Source organism: Falco rusticolus, chromosome 9, assembly GCF_015220075.1.
Source record: "Falco rusticolus isolate bFalRus1 chromosome 9, bFalRus1.pri, whole genome shotgun sequence".
Taxonomy (NCBI): Eukaryota; Metazoa; Chordata; class Aves; order Falconiformes; family Falconidae; genus Falco; species Falco rusticolus.
The window spans coordinates 29,513,518-29,538,420 of record NC_051195.1 but is presented as its reverse complement, the minus strand read 5'-3'; the positions used below and the strand labels follow the sequence as shown (position 1 = coordinate 29,538,420).

Here is a 24,903-nt window from a genome sequence, read left to right as displayed (position 1 = left end):
TATTTATGAACTATTACAGAATGTGATTTGTCTTTAAAGATACTATAAAACCTTAGCTGTACTAATGAAATCAATAGATATATTAAAGTACTAGTCCCTAAAATACATCTTGTAGTTCCTACAAAGGTAAGGTTAGAGAAATGTGAATTTATAGGTTGCATAGATAAGTTACCAGCTGGGAAATGCAAGGAGCGCTGTTGAATCTGCAGTCTCATCTCCTACAATAATGTTTAATAGACTAAAACAGTTCTCATTGAGAACTTGATGTCTTACCCTCAGTTTACTTCCAAATATCTAATTGTCTTTACTTTCATTTCTGACCATTTGTCACCATAGCAACTTCTTTGGATCAAGTACTAACACTTAGAATCCCTTCTAAATATGAAAGACTAGATCAACAGGCTTCAGATCCTGTTGTCAGGTGGAGACACATGTACTTTCAGAGTTTCCTGATACTGAACTACGGAACTCTTCATTTTATGTGGGGACCTCAAGTGATTCAACATAAACAGTCTGTGTGGAGGTCAGACACTTGCTTCCATCATTCTGGCTCTTGAAGTAGGTCACTGTTGACTGGCAGGACAAGTTTTGATCCTGCTGGTCATAAGAATTGATTTGGAGCCGTACTGGGCTGCAGCTGGTGCCTGTCTTGAGTTTTTGGTCTTCACAGTCCCAAGAATGGCAGATATCCATTACAACCTATACCCAGATAACTGGTCAGTTAAAGGTAGATGCTAGCAGAAGACAGCAACAATGTTGAAATCGGCTATCTTTTCTTCTAATTATGGAGACAGTAGACAATTGGCCCTGGAGACGCTTGAGTTCATAGTTGCAACAGCTGACTGCCCAGCAGGTCACAGCCTAATCTTCCCAGTCAGTGGTAAGTGACTTCAAGGTAACTTTTCCAGCCAAAATATCTCCATATCAGGGACTCTGAGGTCACTTAGACTCTAACGTTACTAACATCCAGACATCTCGTGAATTAACAGCTTAGAGATTTTCCAGAGATTCTATGAGAGTTTACCTGGAGGCAGTGAAGGTATGAAAAGAGATTATCTGTTCGCGTGTATTACGTTTGTTACAATTACATCAGAGTCTGTGAGAGGTATGGTGTTGAACCAACTACAGACACAGTGAATATATCGTCATGGCAGCCTGAAGCTACCTATGAACCTGCTGGAGCTGAGATAGATGGGTAAAACCATACCAGAAGAGTGTTTCTTGTGTCATGTGCAACTCAGCAGTTCACCTAGTGGAAAGGTGTAGGTTGTACATTTCATAAATTGTGTGTGTGCTCAAGCTCATTGGACACATGCCAGGCTGAAAATTGATGGCTCTTTTTGTGGGTGAAGGAGTCGCTCATCATTCGTGATAGAGGAATGAAGCCCTACCTTTGTGTATTTAACAGAGTGGAACCTACAGTCCATCAATGTTCTCTACTCATTGAAAGTCAGTTTGCTCAGTTACCAGTCAACAAGTTTGCATCTGTGCCTTCTCAGGTATACTCTGAGCTATGGGTGACAAATGTTCTCTTGCAGAACAGGATATTGACTGGTCTGTGTCGTTCTACCTTCTGGGACCTTGCAGGTCACTGGTTCCAGCCTCTTGTCTTGCAGACAACTACTTTGTCCCTTTAGTGAACTTACTGAGTTCCATTTTACAACCAGTTAAAACTTGGTCTGAGGTCTATTTTCCATTCTGTTTACATCAGATGATGATTTCAGAACCCAATTGTTCTCACGACTGGAAATCCTCTCTTGAGTTTCCAAGCCAGCTTGTTCATGGAGGGATTGTACCACTGGTTCTTTGGCTTGTTTATTTATTTTGTTTTAATAGTTGTTCTTCCTGTTCTGGTGTTTATCCCCGTGTATTTTTAGAAACCAGTCATACCCTCTTTATTTTATTACGATAATTGAATGGTCCTTGGGGAGTGGCTTAATTTAAGAAATGAGGAAAGAGAAACAGTGAAGATGTTTGAGCATTTGTGGTTGAGGAGTTTGTTTTCTAGGAGGGATTTATTTATGTTTATTTTTCAGATTGCTGTCTCTTACACAGAAATTGTCAAATTGTTGTCCTAAACTGTACTGCAGCTATTAAGTCTCATATACATGTAAAGATCTAATTCTTCTGGCTGATGCAAAGCTTATGGCTTAACTGTCACATTAAAGCAGTTAAAACTGCGTTTCTTCTGAAAGGAGAAGGACGCTTGGGCAAATGACTGCATGTTCCTCCTCCTTATTGTCAGGTATCTTGGTCCCTTCATTCTTTTGGAATGTTGTTCTGCACTTTGCAGTACACAGTGAATACTACTGCTTGACTGGATTAGGTCTTACCAGTAGTCACTGCCACTAATTGGCAGATTTTAAGATTTTGAGTTTTCTTAGAGGGAACCTAGAATGGGAAATAACTCATGTTGTGCAGTAAAAGAATCTGTTCCATATTTTCCTTCATGTATATTTAACACAATCTGTAATTTACAAAAACAGATTGAATTAGTTTGCCTGTGGAAGCTCATATCTAAGATAACTTCAAGAAGGCAGGTAGTCCCTTGTTGCATGTGACTGACGGCTTTGTTGAGGCTGCAGCTTGGAGACAAATAGCAGTACTGACTGTATACGTTGCTGAACCGTATTGTAGAGAAAAATTAAAAATAAGCAATGAGGTAGTTGCCCTCACAGACCTGAAAATGGTATTCAAAATAGCTGCAATTACTTATTTTACCGTAATAGAATCTTCACAGGCAAGTAGTCCTTACCTGCTCAGCTCATAGAGTAGTTTGAAATTAGGGAATGAAGAAGGCACTGTATGGAGCCAGGCTGTTTGGGTCCTGTGTCCAACAGGCAAACGTGCTTCCATGATGCGCTGAATATGATAGGTTTGTCCTGATCGTGTGCATAGGTTCAGATTTAGCTGTCTTCTCCTATCCATAAAGTCTGAGATCCTCCTGAGGCTTGTCAGCACAAAATTAAACCCTTCTAACAAGTGACCACAAACTGAGGATTTAGTTAAAATACATGACGATTAAAATATTTCACCATTGTTTGTTCTGACCCCACTTCTGTCAATTTAAACAGTAGCTTGTGTGCTTAGACTAACATTCATTTAGAAGAAAATAAAAGTGAAAAATACTTAAGTTAACAACTATACTACAAAAAAATTAGATTGTTAATTAAGTAAGACTTGTAATTTCTCAGCAAAGAAAGCCCTCTTTCTGACAAATAAACCTTCCTTATAAGTCTTTGATTGTAGGTAATAAAAATGTTGCTTAATTAATGCCACTTATGTGCATGTGTTGTTTTCTTTCAAGTCACTGGATTTTGCAGAATTGGTTGAACTACAGAGTTGAATCAGGTTGTTCTCCTGCCATGTTAATTTAGATAGTCAGCCATGTTCTGGATCATAATTTGTAATCCTGGACAGTTCAGAGGTGGAGTGTAATGCTGGGAGTATTTTTAGATTTCATGTAGAAGTTTGTAGATTATTAGGCATTGCGGTCAATTAATTCATTGTTTGAGACCTCAGGTTTTAAACTGGTTCAGGTCATAAGTGAAGGTAAGTTTGGAATTTAATAATCTGTGGAGAGAATTAGCTGCAGTTCTTAGAGAACACAAGCAGCATAACAAAATGAGCAATTTTTGAAAAATCTTAGATAGTTGGAGGGATGGAATTGAAAGTCAAGATTGGATGTCCAGACAGGTCCCTTGAATACTGCATGCTCTCAACTTGCAAAGCCAGAGGGCAGGTGTATCTGCTTTTTGAAGAACTTACCTTTTGTTGAAGAACCTGGTATTCAGTTGCTACAAAGAATGAACGATGCAATAGCAAAGGCTTGAATGATACAATAGCAAAGGCTTGTGAAGCCCAGAGCATTTTTTTTAAAAAGAGGTTCAGATTTTGCTTGTAATAAATGAAGTACATTCAACATCAGACAACTATAACTTAGCTTCAGTCAAAATCTAAATTCCTTTTCTCTCCAAAAGCCTGGGAAGTGTAGAAGAGCTTTGACTATAAGGTTAGAAACAGAGTCACTTAGGTTGGAAGAGACCTTAGGATGTCCAACCTTTTGCTCAGAGCAGGGTCAATGTTGAATTCATGATTGCTGGTTAACCTCTGCTGCTAGGTACCTGCTTCTCTCGGGTTTTACTTACACAGAACGTCTGTTTACAGAGTCTTCCACTGCACCAGAAGTGAAGCCAAGACTTGAAGTATGTTTGCATGATAAAGGCTACATTTGGCACTAGCTACTGCCTCCCTTGATCTCCTATGGTAGCACAAAGGATCTCATTAAGTTACACAGTCCAGAAATAACAAAGGCACAAGAGCAGTGGTTGCAAACTGTTTCCTAAACGAAGATGAGAGATACGCTGCTTCTGGTATACAGAAGTGATCAGAAATCTCAGAATTTTCAGCACTTGGGTATGTGTGTGTGGGGAAGTGCTGCTGATGCCGTGTCTTACTGCAGTTCAGTCAGTACAACGTCTCTCTTACCTGTCTCTGGTTCGGATGCAAGCCAGGGTGATGTGAAGGTGCAGGCAAGAACAGGTGGGCTGCAGGGTCAGCCCAGAGAGGCATGCAGCTGAGGGCTGCCAGCATCACTAACCGATCCACAACTGCAGAGGTCTCGCTTTCACTTCAGATGTCCTTTGGCTGTTGCTGGACAGGTCAGGTATCGGACTGTAATCCTCTCCTGCCACATGCGAGAGGTGTGGGGAGAAAGAAATTACTGCCAGTGCTTTTCTCCAGGTCCTCTTAAGGGGATAAAAGGAAGGACTTTGTATGCCATCAGTACCGTGGGAGGGAAGGTCTGTGTTTCAGGATTTGGGTGCAGCAGCAGGACTGTGTACGGAGTTCGGGCTCAGAATGTCAAGGACAGCTGTCAGCTGGGACTGAGGGACACCGGCGGGCGATGCTGGGAAGTTTTTGTCAGGTGCTTCTGTCATCTACTTGGGTCTAGTTACTTCTGGTCTTTCTTACTGGACTTGTCATAGACGTAAAAACGTAGCTGTGGATAGCCTAACACATCCTATTGTATTTCCTCATCTGTCACATACTGACATTAACATTGCAAACTTCTAAACCCAAGCAATGTTCAGAAGTCCCCTGGTGGTTACATGTTGAAATTGATTCGATGTGTAAAGGAACTGAACTGAAGCACACCCTCCCTAGGGCACTTACCTTCAGGGGTGTGTGAGTTGTTTCCATGTTTGTATTGATTGTAGGAGTGGTACCTGGATGCGGTGTCTCAGTCTGAGAAAACTCAAGGTGGGATTTTTTCTTAACACACTCAACTTTTGATTCTGCTTTGAAAGGCTGCTGAAACAATTAGTACAGCTGCATTTTTTCTAATTGGTGAAGTCGAGGCCATGCCTTTTTAATGAGTCTGTTTTGTTTCATTTTTAAGTCACAAATTTGTTCACTGGCACTTGAGGGGAAGTTTGCACTTGTGTAGAGCGTGGTGCAATGTCACCTGGTAGCATTGCCTTCACCAAACACCTTTCATGCAGAGGCCTCCAAAGATGTTCTCAGCATTGAGCTGTGTTTTGTCGCTTACATTGAGCTGTGTTAAGTCTGTTAGGATACATCTGTTTAACTGATAGACTCATGAAATGGAGTGACTTGCCTATGGCAGTGCAAGAAGGCAGTGGGAGAGTTAGAAGTAAAACTCAAAAGACTTGTCTCCCATTTTCCTTTCTCATATTTACATTGTACTGCCAGCTTTCAGTTTATCAAGAATTAATAAATAATAACCTATGATTGAAAAGGGCTGACACTGTTTCTGTTACGAGATGTTTCTCTGTCTTCAGCGTTGTGCAGAACTCAGCAGAGTTACACCTTTTGAGTTTTACTTAAGTGGCGTTACTCAATATTTGATGGTGAAATAGAAACACGTAATTCACAACTGCAGGCGGCCTGTCAGCTGCTTTGGGATGTTTGTCAGCTGCAAGGGAGGGTGAGATGGCAAGACTTCTTTATGCTGTGAAAACTGAAAATTTTCAACAACTTTTTCATTTTGTTTCTTGCTACATTTCACGTTGTACACACAGATGACATGATAATCCTTCAGCTGGTCCTAAATTACATTTTAAAATAGAGATCAGTTAATTATAGCAATCTGAGTATTTTTATTCAGTTATAGAGTGAATTTCTCCTGACACTTGGTTCTCCTGAATTTCAGATAGACTAGTGGATGTATTCTTAATTATTCATGTGACAGCAAGAAGTAAATCAAATAAAAATTACGGACAACCCTACCCAAGACTGCTTTGGATGAGACCAGATAGTCACAGCTTAGCATCTATGGCTCTTCTGTTTCGAGAGTGCTAGAGGGAGCTCTAACCCCTTGATCAAAGGCACAGGCTATGAATGGTGCATCTGTTCGTTTGGTCTGTGGTAGGAAACATTGAATTCTCTTAATGTTTAATTTTGTTTTGTATCAGAGGTTGCGTATTTTTTTTCCAGGCATGATCCCATATTGTTCTTCTTAGATGAGAAGATGCAAATAGTGTGGTTTTGAGTATACTAACACTAGACTTGATACAGGCTATTGTGAGCTGACTGAAAATAAAGGAAACAAGTGAGAGGTATTGCAGAGGTGTTTATTATTAAATAGCATGCAATGTTAAAGTCTAATATTCCCTTCCTTTCACAAAGGAGGACAATTTTCGCATTAGAAGACCTACTGATATTTAAAAGAGAATATATTTTAAACTGTTGTAAGGAGAAGCTACTTTACTCAGCATGTAATTTGTTCTTAGATGTTTAGCCAATTATAGTAGAAATTAAAGAAAGGGTTGGTTTTTGTTAGATAGATTTACAATGGGATGCATCAGTGCATGAGGATTGAAGAAATTTCTCACGTTGTATGCTCCACACTGATAACATTCTTGATATGACAGGAAAGTAACTCTCAGAAGTGGGATGAAAAGAAGAAAGGAAAACTTACCCTGTATTTACAGAAAGGGAAATGCAGGTAGATTGATGCTATTTTCACTGTTTATTAGTCTCATTAAAAGGAATAGTAGAATCATACCTTATAGTGAAAGAATATTATGTGGAAAATGCAGTATGTTGAAGGACCTGTTCTGCCACAATTTACTGGGGTTTTTATGTTGCTTATATTTAAACAATTCCAGTTTGAGTCTACCATAGGGAGTAGAACACTGGAAGGCTCCCTCCTTCTTTTAGTTGGAGGGTTTTTTTCTGGAAGATTACTGGTGGCTAAGCACTGAGTCAGGGAGGAATCCCTATTGTGATAGTCTGTGACTTGGGCTTCTGAATTGTGCAGTTTGAGTATCAGCTGATAGGGACAAAGTCTGCTTAGCTGTGAAACTGAATATGCCTTCCTGAAGTGCTGTTATGGTCAGAGCTGATCACTTGTTGTGAAGGGTGCAAGTTCTTGCCTTCTGTCATATATCTTATCAACTTACCACTTATCACTTATCAACATCACTTACCAACAGTGTTTGGCCTAACCCAACCTAATGAAATTTCTGAAGATACAGAGTTCATTAGAGAATGTCCTTAGCTTGTATTTTTGGAGTCTGTTGCTCAGGTCATGAATCTCTTGCCAGATGCCAGTGCAAAGAATGGACGAACACAATCTTTAAGTCATAGAAAATTTTAAGTTAGAATGGGACTTCTGGAGATCTGCAATCCAGCTGCCTGTTCAAACGAGGATTACTTCCACAACCAGCTCATTTTGCTCGGAACTTTGTCCAATTGTATTTTGAAAATCTCCCTCTTAGTGACCTGGATTTTGCTTGCTACAGCTTGTGCCTGTTGTCCCTCTTCCTGTTGTGATGCTTTTCTGAGAAGACTCTGTCTCACTTTCCTCTGTAACACCCCTTTAGGTAGTGGAAGGCTAGTGGAGAGCCCCCAGTCTTCTCCAGGCCAAATGCATACAGCTCCCCTAGCAATCCTAGCGGTCCTCCGTGGGAATCAGCCCAGTTTGCCACCAAGGTAGTGTTTGACTGCCAGGTTAGCAGAACAGCTCATCTCGAGAAGACAGTGCTCATTAGTGAGTGAGACTTACGGGATAATCTTCTAGAGGTTAAAGGAGGCTACAAGGCAAAATCTGTCAAGATTTTGGCTGCAGCCCACTGACCAGCTTTGACCTGACACTGTGCAGGAGTATTTAATAAACTTTTCCTCTCACAGCTGCCTCTGTGGTATCCGCTAACAGCAGTAGTATTGGTATCAGCCAGTGTGAGCTGCTGAGTTGTCCTCTTCTAGATCTAGCTGTACTGGTGGAAAAGAATACCACTCAGCCTTCATCTGGCTGCTGCAGGTTGCTGCCCTCCAGGATCTGTCAGCAAAACTGTAAACCCGCTTTCAGTTAAGATGAGGTGTTTTAGCGTAGACAGTTTAAATAGCAGGTCTTTGCTAACAAGCTTATTTTGACTGAAACAGGTTAGGGAGTGCTCATGTAGCCAACTCTGCCAGCAGATCTAAGGAGTACATTTGCAGTGGGAGCAAAGCATGTACGTGATTCTTGCGGTTCTTCAGAATGCTGCTGCATTTTTGCTTGTTGCGTCTCTCCAGTACACCTGGAAATATGTTGAACTCCTGCAGCTGGGAAATGGTGTATGATCTCCAGCATGTGTCTTCATGACCTCCAGTTCTGAATTGATCGCTTTGCCTTTGCCAGGTAGTTTGGTGTGCTTGTGCCTTCTTTGATGTTGGTGGCAAAATGCATCTCCAAGGAGGAAACATATGGAAAATAATACTGGGTAAACTATCTTGGAGGGCTTGTGTTTCTTGATGAAAAAACTTTACATATATAGAATCACAGTGTTTTGAAAATCACAGTAGTTTATTGAAAGCAGCTAACAAGTCTTTTGGGTCATTCTTCCCTTCTACTTAGGTGTTGTTCCCTGTAATATAGTTTTCACTGTTCAGCCATGTTTTGGATCACTCAAGTCCACCTACCTGTTCCTGGGTGCTTTTCTCTCTGAATTAAGGGAGTACTTGGAGCAAAAAGAAAATCAACAATAACACCTGTAAAGAGTAACTTCAGTCACGCAGTAGATCATGCTTGGGCGTTTTAAAAACAGAAGCAACTGTTCCAGAAAACTATGAAACTGCTGCTTAGAGCATACCTTGTGCCTTTGCCTGCTATAAATGAGCCCTTTGCTGCTATTGGCCATTACCCGATGACTTTAGTAGGCTGGTTCTCCAAGTGATAATGTGCATAGTCCTTCTCCATTAACAGTAATAACATGTAATGGTCCCAGCAGTTCAACTCTGGTTCTGGTAGCCATACCAAGGAAGAAAGCATATCCTTTGGTGACTTCCACTGGAAGTGATTTATTGTTACTGGAGGATCTGCTCGGAAATTTGTGTATGATCACTTTACAGCTAATAAAAGGTGTGCTCTGAAATCTGGCTCTTTAAGAGTGATGGCGTCTGCCCTCCCCCCCGTATGTCTAGATAGGCATTTGGTCAGGGATCGTAGTTTGGGAAAGTAACATATGCCAGTGCTGTGCTGATGCAAGCAGATTTCTCATCACTGCTTGTTATTTGCAAAGACAACTTGGAGATAAGGGAGGAGGAGGAGAGGGACTCCCAGTTCACATCCACTGCTGGCATCAGAGAAATTTTATTTTGGAGGCTTTTGCCGATACTTAAAATCTAGATGGGAGACCTATATCAAAGGAAAGTTTACAGTAAGAGCTACAAGATTCCAGACAATTAAACTTTATTAGTCTGTCTGAAACATTAAGTATTAGCTTAAAAGAATAGTTTTTTAATCTCCTCTCCCTGTTGCTGTTTACTGTGTAGCAGTGTGGGAGGGGAGCATCTTCTCCAGCAAAGGTATTACTGCTGCTCTTTGTGTAGCTGCTGTGCAGGTGCCCATGGCTCAGCCCTGGCTCCCCAGTCCCTGGTGAGACTCCGCACATTACTTCTCTGGTGTCTGCAGCTTTCTGTGTCCCTAAACCAAACCAGCCTTCTCCCTTTCTTCTGTGTCTGAGGTAATATCCTTAGCCACTTGCCCTCCAGGCTGTCACCATAGTACTTAGAATGGTACCTCTGAAAACTATTGGCCCTCCAGGATTTCAGAAAGTGCAGCAGGTTGGGCTGCTGTGTCCAGCATAATTTCACTGATCTTTCATCTAGATGTATCCTTTCTTATCAAAGTTTTTCTGCAGGTGATTAGAAGCCAAATGTGGACAAGCAGCTAAAAGCCCCAGACAGTCAAAATTCCAGGAGACTGTTAATTTCAGATTGAGCGTGTGTTTTGAATTTTCTCTTGAAAATAAATAGTAAAGATGCTGTGGTTTCTTTCATGGTGCTTTCTTTTTGACTCTCAGATGTGATTGATGATCATCTGCTTCTGGGTTACATTCGTTTTTCAGAATGTTTCAGTGAGCTTTCCAGCGTGGAAACTAATTCAGTACTGAGCGAGTAAGTCCATATATGTGCTAAACCCATGGTTAACCTCACAGAGACTGTTATGTGAGATGGAGGCGGACAGAAATGGGTAGATTCTAAACTGAGCTTTTAAAATAAAAGTAAATGGAGTGAGTTGTTTAATGACCTAGCATTGTAGCCTTGCTGTCAAGTCAAACACTGGAAAAACAGGTTCATCCTGCAAATGAGAAAAATGAGGAGCTGACTACCCTACTCATGTGTTTCAGGTGCTAGGCTCAGGAGATCCTGCTCTTCATGATGAAACACCCCCTTGCCACCCCCCAGTTCTCAAAGCAAAGGATATCTTTAATAGGAAGCTGCCAGTAACGAGCTGCAAAGGACTTATTTCCTCTTTACTTAGCCTTGGCAGTCTGGGAATCCGTTCTGCAGCATTTGGTAATTACAAGCCTAAAAAAGAGGAAGCACAGCCATAGAAATTGAACCTGTATCCTCTTAATTACGCTGCTGCTGCCTTTAGGCCATGCAGACAACACCCTTTCAATAGGAATCTCAAATAACTAGCTCTGCCCTTTAGCATGGAGGCCTGGCATACATTCTCAGCTCCGTTTCACCATTTTTGTTAACATTGCTGCATTGGAGTGGTATTGAGTGGTTGATACTGCATCATGGGCTGTAGCAGTTTCATGGCCACACAAGTAGCTTTGGAAAAGCCAACCATGCTGAGGTTCTCTGGCTAAGAGCAGCTTTACAGGCATCAGACCGAGTCATCTTGTTGCCACATTGGTACTTTCTTAATCCCTCTACTTTTCCCACACAGCTTCTAACATGTTCCAAAATTCCTGAGCTTTGTGCTGCTGCTGAAACTAGTTTCATGTCTGGATTCACTGTTGTGTTTATTCTTAGTGTGATTAATCTTGAAGAATATTCAAGATACAGAGACAAATGTGGCTTTGCTTTCATTGTGAAGTTCCCATCTTGCCCCTACTCTGGACATACACCTCCATGGTTCCTTTCTTTGTCATCCCATTGCTTGTTTTTTTCCCCCAGTGTCTTTTATCTTGTGAGTAAAGTTTGAACAGTACGCAGAAAGTTAACTGCCTGGAGTCTTTTAAATATAAGTAACACGCACCCAGTAATAAGCTGTCGGTTGTTTTTTTGCTGCCTGCAAAGAAACATAAACACAGCGCTCATTTCTGGCAGGTTTTTACTGTCAGAGTTTCTCCTATTATATTTATCTTACAATTTGCCAGGGGGTGAAGTTATTAAGTTTTAGCAGCAGCCATCGATCAAGTTCACAAGTTAACACGATAAAGGCTCTGTGCCGCTCCGATCCGGGAAAATGATGATCCTCACTCGGTAATTAACTAAATGAGAAAGTTAAATCTTACTTGAGAGCTGGGAGAGATGAAAGAGAGGTGTTTGTCAGTTTCTCAGTGGAAATTAGAAGCAGTTTTCTGCAATTCCCTAAGCTGCTGCTCTGTCATATTTTACATAAGCACTGGGAAAACGTCTTGTAATTAGTGCTGTCATGAAGGATTTTTTTTGCTGAAGGATGTTGGAATAATTCATTAGATTATCAAGAAAGGCTTGTGTCCTGAAATGATTAGCACAGTGAAATTTAAACCATTAACGATAACAAGTTTAGAGCTTGCTGCAGTGCAGAGGCACCCGGGGTATGTCTGTGCCTATTTCAATCATTTCTTATAATTAAACATTATGTCCTCTTTTTTCCTCCCCTTCACTAAGACCCATCCAAAATTCCTGTTAAGGTGGCTCTGTCTAGATCAGTGACTCAACTACAACTGGTGGCACAAGCAGTTGGAGGTGAAATGCTGTTGTTGCAGATAAGCAGTAGGAGACGTCTCTCTGTGTAAGAGCCTGAAGTCCCAGTGAGTCTGTGAAGGAGGAAAGAAGCTCAGTATGACCTGCTGGTGCTGCAAGATTGAAGGGAAGTCCCTTCCTTTTGTCTAGAGAAAAACTGAGAAATTTGCAGTGGTGGTCTAAGCTCTAAGTCTTTTCAGAGCTTCAGCATGAAGATGTCTTGAAGGTTCAGAAGGTCCCAAACCTTGCTGGGATCATTTAAGCCATTCTCAGTATTCTGGGAGACAGGTTCTCTTTTCCTTTGACTTCAAGAGATGTCTTCTTACCATAAGAAACATACAACCTGAATTCATCCACCCTGTAGGAAGTGCCTTAACAAAGTCCTCTGCAATGATTAGAGGACATGGTGGTTTTTTTTAAAAGTATGTAGAAGCTGTGACCACTCACATGGTTGGGGAAACACTATACCTGTGCTAGAATCAGAAAACTGTGCTTGTGTTTGTTTTTTCTGTGCTTTATGAGGCTCCTTGGTCCCCTGTACTGAACAAAACCAAAAGTAGCCTTTGTTGTTATATATAGGTTACAGCTCTTATATACCATGGCTGTTTTGTTTTACATGCAGAGCAGTAGATTTATCCAGGCTTTATTTATCTGCGTTGAAATATTGCACCTTCCTATAGTTGCAAGCCATTATTTAGATTAAAGTCCTTTCATATATTAGTCCTCTTCTACTTCACTGGGCATACAAATGTGCTTTGTGTTAAATGTAGCCATTTGGAGAAATGGTCTTGTAATTATGGTCTGCAGTGGAGCATAGTACGTAGATCCCTGAGCTAGTACCAACCTGAGGCACTCAATCCCCTGGGTTTCCTGGCACAGCTTACTCGCTCAGGCACGCTGTTGTAGGAGAACACCTCTACTGTTCCTGCAGATGAGTAGCTGTGCCTAGAGCCAGCTGGGGCACCTCTCAGCCCTTGCTTACAGGGGGTTGTCAAAAGGGAGTCAGAAAAGCTTTATCTGTGCTGAGTTAGTAGTTTGCTCTGTTATACCCAAACTTCCTCCCAGGTGATGGGCTACCAGTGCTTATATCTTCTTTGCCATTTTTGGAGGTGAAACTTATAAAAAGCATGACTGTATACAGTGAATTTGGATGGATATTTATCCTAGCACTGTGGATGGCGTGTGGGACAGTTTTTTTCTTTTTCACGTGAGGCCTGGTTGTTGTACGAGGATAGGGAAGAGGCTGTAGATGGTGGTGAGCCCTAGGAAATAGTTGCTTTTACTGTTCTGAGGTGGTTTGTCGTGAACTTGAGGCAGTTGATCAGAATGGTTGAGTCATCAGGGTTTCTCAGGAAGCCAAATCAATTCTCTTACTGATAGTAACTGCCCTCCCCCCGGTGCTTTAATAATACAGATTCTTAATGTTGTTGTTTTGGTGTTGCTTTTTTTTTTTTTTAATAAGAGGTCTTTTTCACTGAACTTCCAGTGGATTTTCAGGAATCTTCAGATTGAAATTCTGGAATTGTATTCTAAACTGCATAGCTGCAGGTGTTCTGGCAGAGGCATGTGAGTATGTATAGTGATTTGGGAGCCCTGTGAGTTTGCCTGTCTCTACTCTGCAGAACTGACGGGTTTGTGGCTTGCCCTGTCCTCCTGGTCCCCTGCTTATGTAGACCACAGGACCTGCTGGGCACACCATAGCTACCTCTGGGCTTGTCCTCACTCCTTTTGGTGGGAAGATAGAGCAGGCAAGGGTGCATACCAGGTCTCAAGTTGACATTGTCAGAATGCAGCTAAAGTAATGCGTGAACCTGAGAAATAGTGTTCCCCTGCCTGCTAATCCGGACATAAACACTGTAACATGTATAGTGCTTTTCTTAGCAGAACCACTATATAAACCTGGAGTTTGACTTCTAGAGCTCTTAGAAGTGTTGGTCAATGGACTCTGTAATTTACTTACAATTCCCACCCAAGAGGCCTGTATTCACTTGGGATCCAGGCAGAATGGGTTGTTTTATCCCATCTAAGCCATCTATCTGTAGGCACATAAGCTGTAACTTGATTTTGCAGATGTTGCAACTTCTGTTTGATACCCCAAACCGATGTTTTAGAGGTAATGGGGAGCTGAAGGCTGCTGGGAGAAGGGTGCTCAGGAGTCAAGGAAAAGCCAGAACGTGGTACCACCCCATGAAAGGAGTTGCCCCTTTTGTGGTCTTTGCACATCAGCTGTCTGCCCCACTCCAGCTCAGCACGAGTCAGATTTCATGGTCTCTCAAATTAAAAGGCAGAGGTATAGGTTTTCAAAAAATGCTTTGTAGAGACAGCCTGTTGTGAGATGCACAGCAAAGAAATGAGAAATGAAATGAGTTCAAGCTTGTAGAATACAGCATCTCTCTGCTGTCTTAATCCAGCATTTTTACAGGGGTGTCTGTTTTGTAGGCAGCTTAACTGCAGCAAAAATGACCGGAATCCCTTAAGACCAATGTTCAGTACAGTCCATTCGTAATAATTTTTTGCCAGGCTGTTGCCTGCTGTGGATGTTGCTAGGAAAAGTCCAGCCTTTCACACATAGGACTTCATGCCCACAGTCCCTTTAGAGATTTCTGTATCTAAAAAGTTGGCCCAAGAGAGAGTATTTCTTTTCGGCTGCCCAGCACTGGTTCTGTGACCCCCTTGCAGTCAGTGCTGTCAATGTGATGACTAGTGAAAGTGTAGCTCAGCCATAGCCCTTGTCTTGCGTGATCTTACTGACCACAGAAATTCGCAGGGAGGAGTGGGGATAAAAGTAAAGTTGAAAACACTGAGCTGCAGAAATGAGCACCGAAGGTGTGATCTCCATGTTCTGATGAACTCTCAAAAGTCAAACCGTAATTCAGAAATAGAAGAAAGTGCTTGTTAAAAATCACAGCTAATTACTGGCTTTTTCTACCAGAGGAAAGTCTGTGCAGCTCTGCTGGAAATGCTGAAAAGAATATTTAGGTGGATTTTCTCTAGAAAATGAAATGTACATAGTGACTAGTTGGGTAGATTTTAAAATCATAAGATTTTTGGGGTTCCAAAGTCAGGATTGCTGTCAGGGTTGGAGGAGTATTGAAGTACAGGAATTATTTACTCCTGAGAAATTCCTGCATTCCAAACCCAGTTTTGGTAACTAGATTTTGTGGTCTCTAAATAACCCACTCTTTTGGCACTTCCTGAAAAAAGTCTTTTGTGGTTTTCCTTTTCCTGTAAAATCAGTTAATTCATGCATTTCTTTTAGATAATTAGATATCTTTGCAGAGAGATTTAGGTACTACTTCACCCCTTACCCCTTAAAGTTAATAAAGTCTCCTGGTGAGGTTGATGCCTGGAATTATCATCATAGAACGTAAATATAGCATCCCTCCATCAATGTTCTATATATTCTGATATCTGTAATTTGGTTTGAATGATTTTATAAGTTTTAGAAAACCTCTAAATGTATTTTGTAAATAAAAAGGATGTAATAATTATTGAATGTTATTATGCTATTGTCTGGTGTTAAACCATTGGAATGAAAGAGAGATAGTCACGTGTTTTCAGCATTTAATAGAAACTGTTTGACCAGTATAGGAAAAAATAATTTCCCACAGAGTTAATTTTACTTGGACTAAAGATATCCTTGCAATGCAAAATGTGCACTTTTCTTCCTGTTAAATCATTTAGAAAACAGAAATTTTATCTTGCTATCAAGTAGTAAATTGAAATGTCAATGTTTTGCTTTTCCTTGAAACTTTTCTTTGAGCTGAGTCTTTCTGACAAGATATTAACAGTGCTCAGAAAGTTGAAAATCTTTTCTGTGAAAGAAGTATGTACCAAATATCAGGGTGTGTTTTAGCTGGCTTTGCTCTCAAGGTATGATTTTATACTCAGAAAAAGTACTATCAATTTTTTTCTCATCCATTTCATGCATTCCCTATGAATTTTAACAGCAGTCCATTCTTTAGCAATAAAACCAGAATACAAATGCTGTTTTCTATCGGTGCATGGAAGTAACTGGTAACTGTAGACTAGGAATACAAATGAATTTTACTGTGTGCACAATGTAAATAAAATTGTGTTTGTTAAATTGCCACTCAGGGTTTCCCATTGAACCAGAGTCCTTTGTGTACAGCTTTGGCATGAGCCAGTGCATTGTCCTGCAGGGGTTACAGCTCGCGGTGCCAGTGCTCCAATTGACAGCACCAAATGCGATATGTGGTCTCAGCCAACTTTACGTATCAGAGTGCTTTTTTCCTTCTATTTTCTTCCCCCTAAAAAAATTGTACAACCACTTCAGCTTCTTTTCACATATGTGATCTGGGATGTTTTTCTCCTTCCTGTTTACAGACAAAACTTGCCAATGGCACTTCCAGTATGATTGTGCCCAAGCAAAGGAAACTGTCTGCAAGCTATGAGAAGGAGAAGGAACTCTGCGTCAAGTATTTTGAACAGTGGTCTGAGTCTGACCAGGTGGAGTTTGTGGAGCACCTCATCTCCCAGATGTGTCACTACCAGCACGGACATATAAACTCATACCTCAAACCTATGTTACAGCGGGACTTCATCACTGCACTGCCAGGTATTTCTGCAGGCAGAAGGAGCTTGCTTCTCCATCTTGTCTTTCAGAAAACTATTCCACTCTGGCCTACCCTGCTGGAGAGGTCTCTTCTTAGGGTCAGTTTGCAAAAACAGCTAATAGCTTTTGAATGGAATGCTCTATACTGGTGTGAAACGTGGCAATGTTTTACTTTGTATTCCTACCGTCTCTCAAGGCATGATCTACTACCATCATGGTTTGGCTAGGAGTAAGTGATAGCTCCTATACGTATTGTAAGTCTAGTCATTGCAAGCCACAGGGCAGGTAGTTGTACCCATAATGACTCATAAATAACAAAAGTTTTTAAAATTAAAATTACTGCTCTTTCTGGTTGCTCAGCTGAGGTTTTGCTTTTTTTTTTTTTTTTTTTTTTTTTTGGTGTCTGTCTTTCCTAGTAAAATACCTTCCTGAAGTCATTGCTTTGATTATGTGTTTATTGCTAATATGAGAGAATGGAGGACATAAGATGAAAGGATGGAAAAAGGATGGAAATTGCTTTTTTTTGCACCTCTGTAGCGCTTTCCATTGAAAATATTATCCCAGCTGTTCTCAGTTGTGGCACTGGGTGTATCTCACCGAATGCACACATAGTGTACGTGCAGTTTTATATTGGCCCTGTCTTATAGATGAGAAGACTGAGACAGTGGGAGATAACATATATACAGTAGTAGAGTTTCAGAACCAGACAGAAGTTCCTGGCTCTTTGGTCTTTTTTTCAAACTATTAGATTATACCACTGTAGATAGATAGACAAATAACTAATAGATTAGCATTCCCATGGCATAGGTCCTTAGTTTGAGATGGACCTGAGCAAGAAGTACTACAGGTGTGGTATTCAAACAGCTAGTTGAAGAGAGGACTTTCTTGCCAAAGGCATATTCTGTGAGTACCTTCGGAGAACTGCTGAATTTGTTCAATCAGTCATTTGATCATTCTTCAGAAAGGATTTCTCAACATGAAATTTAAGTTTCTAGGATTAAAAGACAGTAAAAAGCATGTTTAATAGTGAATTTTGCGAAGCATAAAGGCACTGCAGGAGTTTTGCTATGAAGTTAAATACATAGACTTACTGGATTTTTAAGGTCATAATCAAATGGCTGTTGTGGCATTAAAAAAAAATCTTAGTTATGCTAAGTACCTGCTTTATGTTAGTTTTTAGTAGTCCAATGACAATAATCTTGTGTACTTAGAGCAGCATTATAACTTGTGGAGCTGTTCTGTTTCAGAAAAACAGAGAGGGTATTTTGAAAGTGCACTGGTTCCCCCACTTTTAAAGTGGTAGTATGCGTATAGTTGCATACACAATTTTTCCAGGTCTTTCTCCACAAAATTCCATCAAAGCAAGCAAGCCCATCTTGTCTGCACTTCCTTAATTTCATCCTACAAGCCTTTTTCTGAAATTTTTGGGCAAATGTTATAATATTTGCAGAGCCATTCAAAGTTTCCTAGCCATACCTTATTTGTTAGTGGTCTTTTCACACTTAGCAAGGAAGCAGCTAATTTTACTGTCTCAGAATGCAGAACAGATAGAAATCGGGCAGCTAATACGTGAGTATTTGAATAGTTGTGGGAACTGTGTGCTTAAATAATGTATCTGCATCAATTTGCATATTTGCAAAGTGTTAATGTCCTAGTGAATATAGCTCTAGAGGAGAAAATTAATGGCAAGGAATTAGACTGGTGCAGACTCTGCAGTCTGTGCAGGATGTCCTGAGTATAGGTAGGTTTCTAATGAGGGGAATGGGAAACGGGAAGGTAAGGAACTGCCTAGGAAAGAGTGATCAACCTAAAATTTTAAATTGTCACATAAATAAAAACCCCTAAACTCGTTGAGTGTTTTTTTAGCTTTCTGAAATTCTCAAGTGTTCAGTATTCTGATTTCACTTTTATTCTTTCATTCTTTCATGCTCTTCCCCCTTGAGTGAATAAAACAATAAAGCTACTTCAAAATCATGAGGCATCTTATCTCTGTCCTCCTAGCACTGTCCCCAAGAATGGCCAGAATTAAAGGTAGTTTTAAATTATGGGCATGTTTTACTAATGTAGACTAAAATTGGCTCAGATTATTTTCCCAGTACTTTGAACAGAATTGAGGTTGTTTGAAAAATACAGCTTAACTGTGTACTTAATGAACTTTGTTCTGTTTCTGAAAAATAAGGTCTCTGCTTAGCATTTCCAAGCTGTTTAACATTTTTTATGAGGAAAGTCATTTTTGTAAGGGTTTCATGTGTGAAATAACTGCAGCATGCTTGTTGGTATGGAGGACTGAAGGGCTAATCATGTTTCACACGGATTTAGCAAAAACTTTTGTGAGCAGAGATTTCTCTTCTTCAAGGAAGTGATGCTTTGTTAGGTGTAAGTACAAGTTAGGTATAAGTTGTGGTGTTCCTAAGAAACAAAATAATAAAGTTGAGTTTGCAGCCAGGCCAGAATAGCTCTACCCATCCACTTATTGTAAGTGTGAGGACAAGAGGCCAAAACATTAGTATTCCTTCTTTGCGAAGGGTCTAGGATCAATATCAAAGGATAACTTACAGTCATGGAAGTAGTTACAACACCTCATTGCAGCAAGATCTAAAGTGCAACTACTGATGAATCACAAAGGGCAGGTGGGTCAGAGGCAGACTTGTGGGTGAAGATTACTGTGCCCAGTTTATGCAGTGTACCCCTGCTTCTGAAAGCCAGTGATTGTTCCCTGTATAAAATAATTTATTGCTGTGATGCTGCTGACATAAAGCCACCAGTATGGGTAATACACAGGCAGGCATTTGTAAATGTCCTGGGGGGTCTGCAGATGTCTGTGGGCTCATTGGAAGTGACACAGATAAAGAAAGCAAATATGCTATTTCCACCCAGTAGAGAGAGCTTAGGGCTGCAGGTGTCAGGGTGGGGAAACAGGGGGGATATGATGGCCATTTCTGCCCTACCAAATCGTGGAATTCCTGCAAATTCCAGCTCACATTCACTAAAACATTGTATCTCCTTTTCCATGAATTGCTGTATAGTCAATCTAAATTTACAAACACTTTTTTTTTTAAAGAAGTTTATATAGTGGCTGTATATATCTTTTCAGATTAAATACATAATAAAGGCTGTTGATGCTTTTATTTTGCAGGTTGACATGTAATTTTGCATCTATAAAGATAAGAAATGTCAGACCTCTTTCTGCACTCTCTGGTTGTGCATGGTATCATTCACATGCTTTTTTCGTGTATGAATGGAAGCATAAAACGCTGGGCAGAATGTCTCACCTAAAGTGTATTATACATTTAGGATGTTTGAAAGGACTGAGAAGAGGCATGCTGAATTTTCTCATTTTTATGCATTGGGAGATAATTTTGACATCTTTTGGTTAACGAAAACAAAGGTTGGACCTTTAATGTCTCATGAACGCTAATCAGAATCAGCTGACTGCACCCAGTTTGGGTTTGCAGAAGTTCAGACATGTGACTATAAAAATGCACTGGCTGCTTTTTCTTTCGCTGTCACAAGCCAGGCCTGGTCTTTGAGGCTGCTGTTTTAAAAGCAAGAAAAGACGTATTTAACTCTGTCCCAGATGTGAACCAGAGGGAAAATGCATGTAATGCCAATCTGCCATGCTTCCTTTTTGGTTGGTCTGAATGTTATGCTTGAGGGATGATGGGGTCTAAACCACAACTCTCACAAAGCCTGTGAAATGTGACCTGTGAAGTGAGATAATCTCTTGATGGTGCACCTCACTCGTGAATTAAACAGCCTCCAAGAGAAGTTGTATTTATGAAACATCTTATTTAAAAGGCATCTTATTTTTCTGAAGTCTTGCTGGTGATTTGAGTGGGTAAGGGTGCATTTTTACTGAATACATCCATCCAGTTAACATAGTGTAACCTTCCCCGGCCCCCAGCTACACAGATGTTAGATCAGGCTGCTTGGTGCTAACCAGGCAGTTGCGTTACATTTTGCTCCAGCCATGTTGAAATAGCCAGTTCTGGTATTCACACTGAAAGATATTTGCAAATTATGGCATTTTGGTGCATATTTTCCCTCCACCCACTAAAATAAATGAAACTAGCAAACCTGCTTCGCTTTCTCCTTACACAGCCTCTCCTTCCCTCTCGACTTCCTTGTGCATCTGCATATCTTTCCCTCCCCCATGTCTAAAGGTACCACTACCCTTCAGGGCACACATTGGGAATATATATTTTTTTCTTCATTACGTTTAAAAGCTACTGCTTTAGCAAAAACAGCTTTTGAGCCGTTGGAACATGAGAACAGCTGTAGCAGTGAGATGAGAAATGGTCCTAATATAGAGAGATTTTGGGGGCTGCGTTGCTGAGTTGGAAATGCCATCCATAGAATATCCCCCTAGTGCTAAAACCCATCGAAATAGATTGGAATGACTTCTTGGATTCTTTATTATTTTTAATGACTTGTTGTGTTATATCCAAAGGAAGTTGGAGAACACTGTTCACTCCTGAACTTAGCTGCAAATGCTCTTCTGTGCATTTGGTCCAGCTCTGCATGCAGAAGAGATAGAAAGATAGGGTATCTTTGTACTAGCAAGGGGAGTTGTTTTAAACTCTGTGTCTCCCCCCCAAAAAAAAAATCTTTCTTTTTTTCTTCTCCCCCAGCTCGGGGATTGGATCACATTGCTGAGAACATTCTGTCATACCTGGATGCCAAATCGTTGTGTGCTGCTGAGCTGGTGTGCAAGGAGTGGTACCGGGTGACGTCGGATGGTATGCTGTGGAAGAAGCTCATCGAGAGAATGGTCAGGACAGACTCCCTGTGGAGGGGGTTGTCAGAGAGGAGAGGATGGTGAGGAAACTGCATCTTCACCTCTTTTGACCCCATTCAGGACAGTAGGTGCTGAGTGTTTCAAACCATCAAATGTGGGTTATTTAGCTGCCTGAAACATCATGTTGGTTCCTAGCCTGACAGTTGCTTAAATCAAAATTTGGGTGTTGGGGAGTTAGGGCATCATCTGGCTGTGCAGGCAATGTGGGGGCTTTTTCCTCACCTTCTTCATTTGATCATGTTCTTTTCCCACTGTGACAAGTGAGATATACAGACTGAGATTTTTATGCCCAGCTGTCATTCGGTTCAAATTAAGAAGCTATGTACACCCCAGGGGAACACTAAACTGGTCAGCAGTTCAGAACAGAAGAGCTTTTTTAGGGGTGGCAGTGGGGCAGCATGTGCTATGAATTAGTTGTTTCCTGATAGGTCTGTTTGTTTTCCTCAGCAGATTTTCACTATTAGATATCTGTTTAATTTTCAAACTGGAAGCTGAGGGTAGGTACCATGGAGAATAGGGGACTTTGGAAATGCAGATAGATTAGTTAATAATCATCTGGAATAGCCTTACTACAATGTGGGTCTCACTCAAGTTTGAAGCTGCTCTGTTAACATTTCATTAGAACTTTCCCTCTCAGGGGTACGTCCTTTAATACATAATTTTCTTTTCCATGGGTGTCCCTAGGATGTTGGCAGAAAGGAAGCTGGGTATGAATATTTCATAAACAAGATAAAAGTGACAGCTCAGGCATTTTGGTTGCTATTAAAAAGAAAAAGATACAGAGTTGCAAACAAAGACTCCTGTTTTATGGTTAATTTTGTTTTACTTGCCTTTACTTCCGGAGACAAACTGTATATCAGGATTATGAAACATCCTTTAAAAATAGATACTGTTTTGATCTGCTTCCAATAGTGTAATGTTTAGAAAGAGTATAAAATAAACACAAGCGTGGCATTGGTAACTTTTGTATTCCTTTTAGTGCCTTGTTCTCTCCAGGACTTGTATTTTTGCTCTGTATTGTTGAGGTCACAGTCTGAAGGGGACCTTGAGAGGTTATTTAGTCCCTCCTGTTTCCCAGAGGCAGAGCCAGGTTTCTCTTCAGTCATTTCAGACGTTTGTCTAACTTTTTCACTGATGGAGATTCCCCAGGCCTTGCCTGCACAAGGAATTCCACTGTTTCACAAACTTCAGTGTTAGAAAGATTTTCCTAAAATCTAGGCTGTCTTCCTAACTGTAGTTCAGCCTGTTATATTTAGCCTACACAGACACACAGGACAGTTTCTCATTCTCCTTTTTGCAGTGATCTTTTCCATGTTGGAAGATGATTATGTTTCCTACGTTTTGTAATGTAACCAACCAGAATCCTGTGTTGTCTTGTCCTCTTGTTATTCTTGGTTTCTCTGTTTAGACCCTCCTCAATTACTCTACTCCATTCTTGGAGGCTGATGTGATCAGCTGGGTGTCTTGCTTCTGTCGAGGCATTAATAGAGTTTGGTGGTGTGGGAAGTGTTGCTTTGCATGCTGTATGGAGGGCATTCCATTTTATGCTTTCCAGAGAACATGTGCTCTTTTCGTTAGCAGTGGTATGTAATACTGTTATAAAATTAATTACCCTTTCTGTGGAAGTTCTACTTTGCCGTTATTCCTCATCTTGCATGCTTGTGTTGTTACTCAGTGATGAACTTGGCACTTGTCCTTACTGAATTAGATTCTATTTATTGTTTGGTATTTCTCCATTTTGTCAGGAGTGTTATGAGTTTAATCCTGTCCTCCAAAGTTCTTGCAGCTTCTCTAAGCTTTAGTATCACCAGCCAGGTAATAAAAGCACTCCCTGTTCCATTCTTTGTCATTAATGAAAATGCTCAGTAATGATACATCTAGGACAGACTCCAGGCAAGATCCCAATTGCCATCCTGTTAGAGAGTGCACCATCAGTAAATGTGTTTTCCAGCCATGTGTGTCCACCTGTGAGCTCTTCCAAGATCATACTTCTCTTGCTAAGTCATGAGAATAGCCCTTGAGAAGTGAGGTTAGTTTGACTGGATTGACCAGTGTTGTCTGTTGTTGTCACCTTGTCATCTTCTAGGCACTCATCTGATTGACTGCGTGCTCTAGAACTGCTGAGCTGTCAAAGTTGAGTTGGATGGTCCACCATTTCCTTGGCAGACTTTCTTCCCTTCTTTTAAATGCAAGAGCTACATTTGTCTCTTTCCTGTTCTGTGGAACTTTACCTATTCTTTACATCTTGTCAGGGATTGTTGCAGATAGTTCTCAAGCTGCTCCCTTCCAGATCTTGAAGTAACATTAACACCAATTTCTAGTCATACAAACACATGACATTTCTAAACAGCAGTTGTAAAATCCTACTTCTGATCTCAAAGGACAGTCACACCCTGTTACTGCACCTCTTTCTCGGGCTTACACTGTGTCCTGGAGGTTGCTTTGACACAACAGGAGCAAGTTGTGCCCTGTCTTTCAGGTTGCCCTTTGATTAGCTCTGGAAGATACAACTGCAGTCATGGCGGGGTAGTTAAGAGAGGCAGACAAGAAATATCCAGTGTAGTTGCATCTCTGCCATATAGAGCTTTATAGCTTGTAATCAATGGTAAAGCTGTGCGTGGCACAAGGAGGCGACTAGCTGGACAGTTCAGAATGGTAAATGACTGGCGTTATTTGCTTACAGCTCCTCACTTTGCACATGGGCTGCCTGATTTCAGCATTTGCAGCTTGTGGTTTGCAACAGAAACAATTCCGCAGCACGGTAACCTTCACTGACAGCTTGTTGGGAGCAGTAAGGGTTACACAGATTTAGAGTAATATAAAACAGAAGCCCAAAATCTGGGCACAATTGTGTCTATCTGAATACTTGATTGAATTGGCCAGTCATCAAAACCCACAAACAATAGTTCCTTTTATCCCAGAACCACAGCACAAGGCCACTGGGATGCTGCGGAAAATTCCAAGCAATCCTTTAGCTGAGCTGTAAACAACTGACCCTACGTGCAGCAAGGCAGGGCCTATAGGTAGCAACAAAATCTTGTATTAGTTCAGCTAGTAAATCTAGAAACAGTAGACAGGTTTTCAGGCACATAGGCTTGTATACAGATCATCGTAGACCAACTGCAAGTCTTCCAGAACGTGTCCTAGGTATTCTGTGTATCTCCAAAGCATTTTTCATTTCCCTGGCCCAATAGTTTTAATTTTCTTGTATGCATTTCCAGACTGGATCACATTAAGTAGGCAACCATCTAGTTAATTGTTTGCCTGCATCCGTGAGTCCTTTCTTTGTGTGTGTTTGTCCGCGTATAAGTGGCTGCTCGTCATGGTGTTTGAAGAC

The 24,903-nt window shown here is 40.8% G+C and overlaps 1 protein-coding gene across 5 annotated transcripts in view; it reads left to right on the top strand.

Moving 5' to 3' along the window:
- BTRC (beta-transducin repeat containing E3 ubiquitin protein ligase) overlaps nucleotides 1-24,903 on the top strand; it is a 124,019-nt gene that overhangs the window by 75,934 nt on the left and 23,182 nt on the right. For all 5 annotated transcript variants that reach the window (XM_037399557.1, XM_037399555.1, XM_037399558.1 and 2 more), the window contains 2 exons: nucleotides 16,540-16,771; nucleotides 21,400-21,586. In XM_037399557.1, the coding sequence (XP_037255454.1) occupies nucleotides 16,540-16,771; nucleotides 21,400-21,586 (419 nt within the window). The remainder of the gene's footprint in view (nucleotides 1-16,539; nucleotides 16,772-21,399; nucleotides 21,587-24,903) is intronic.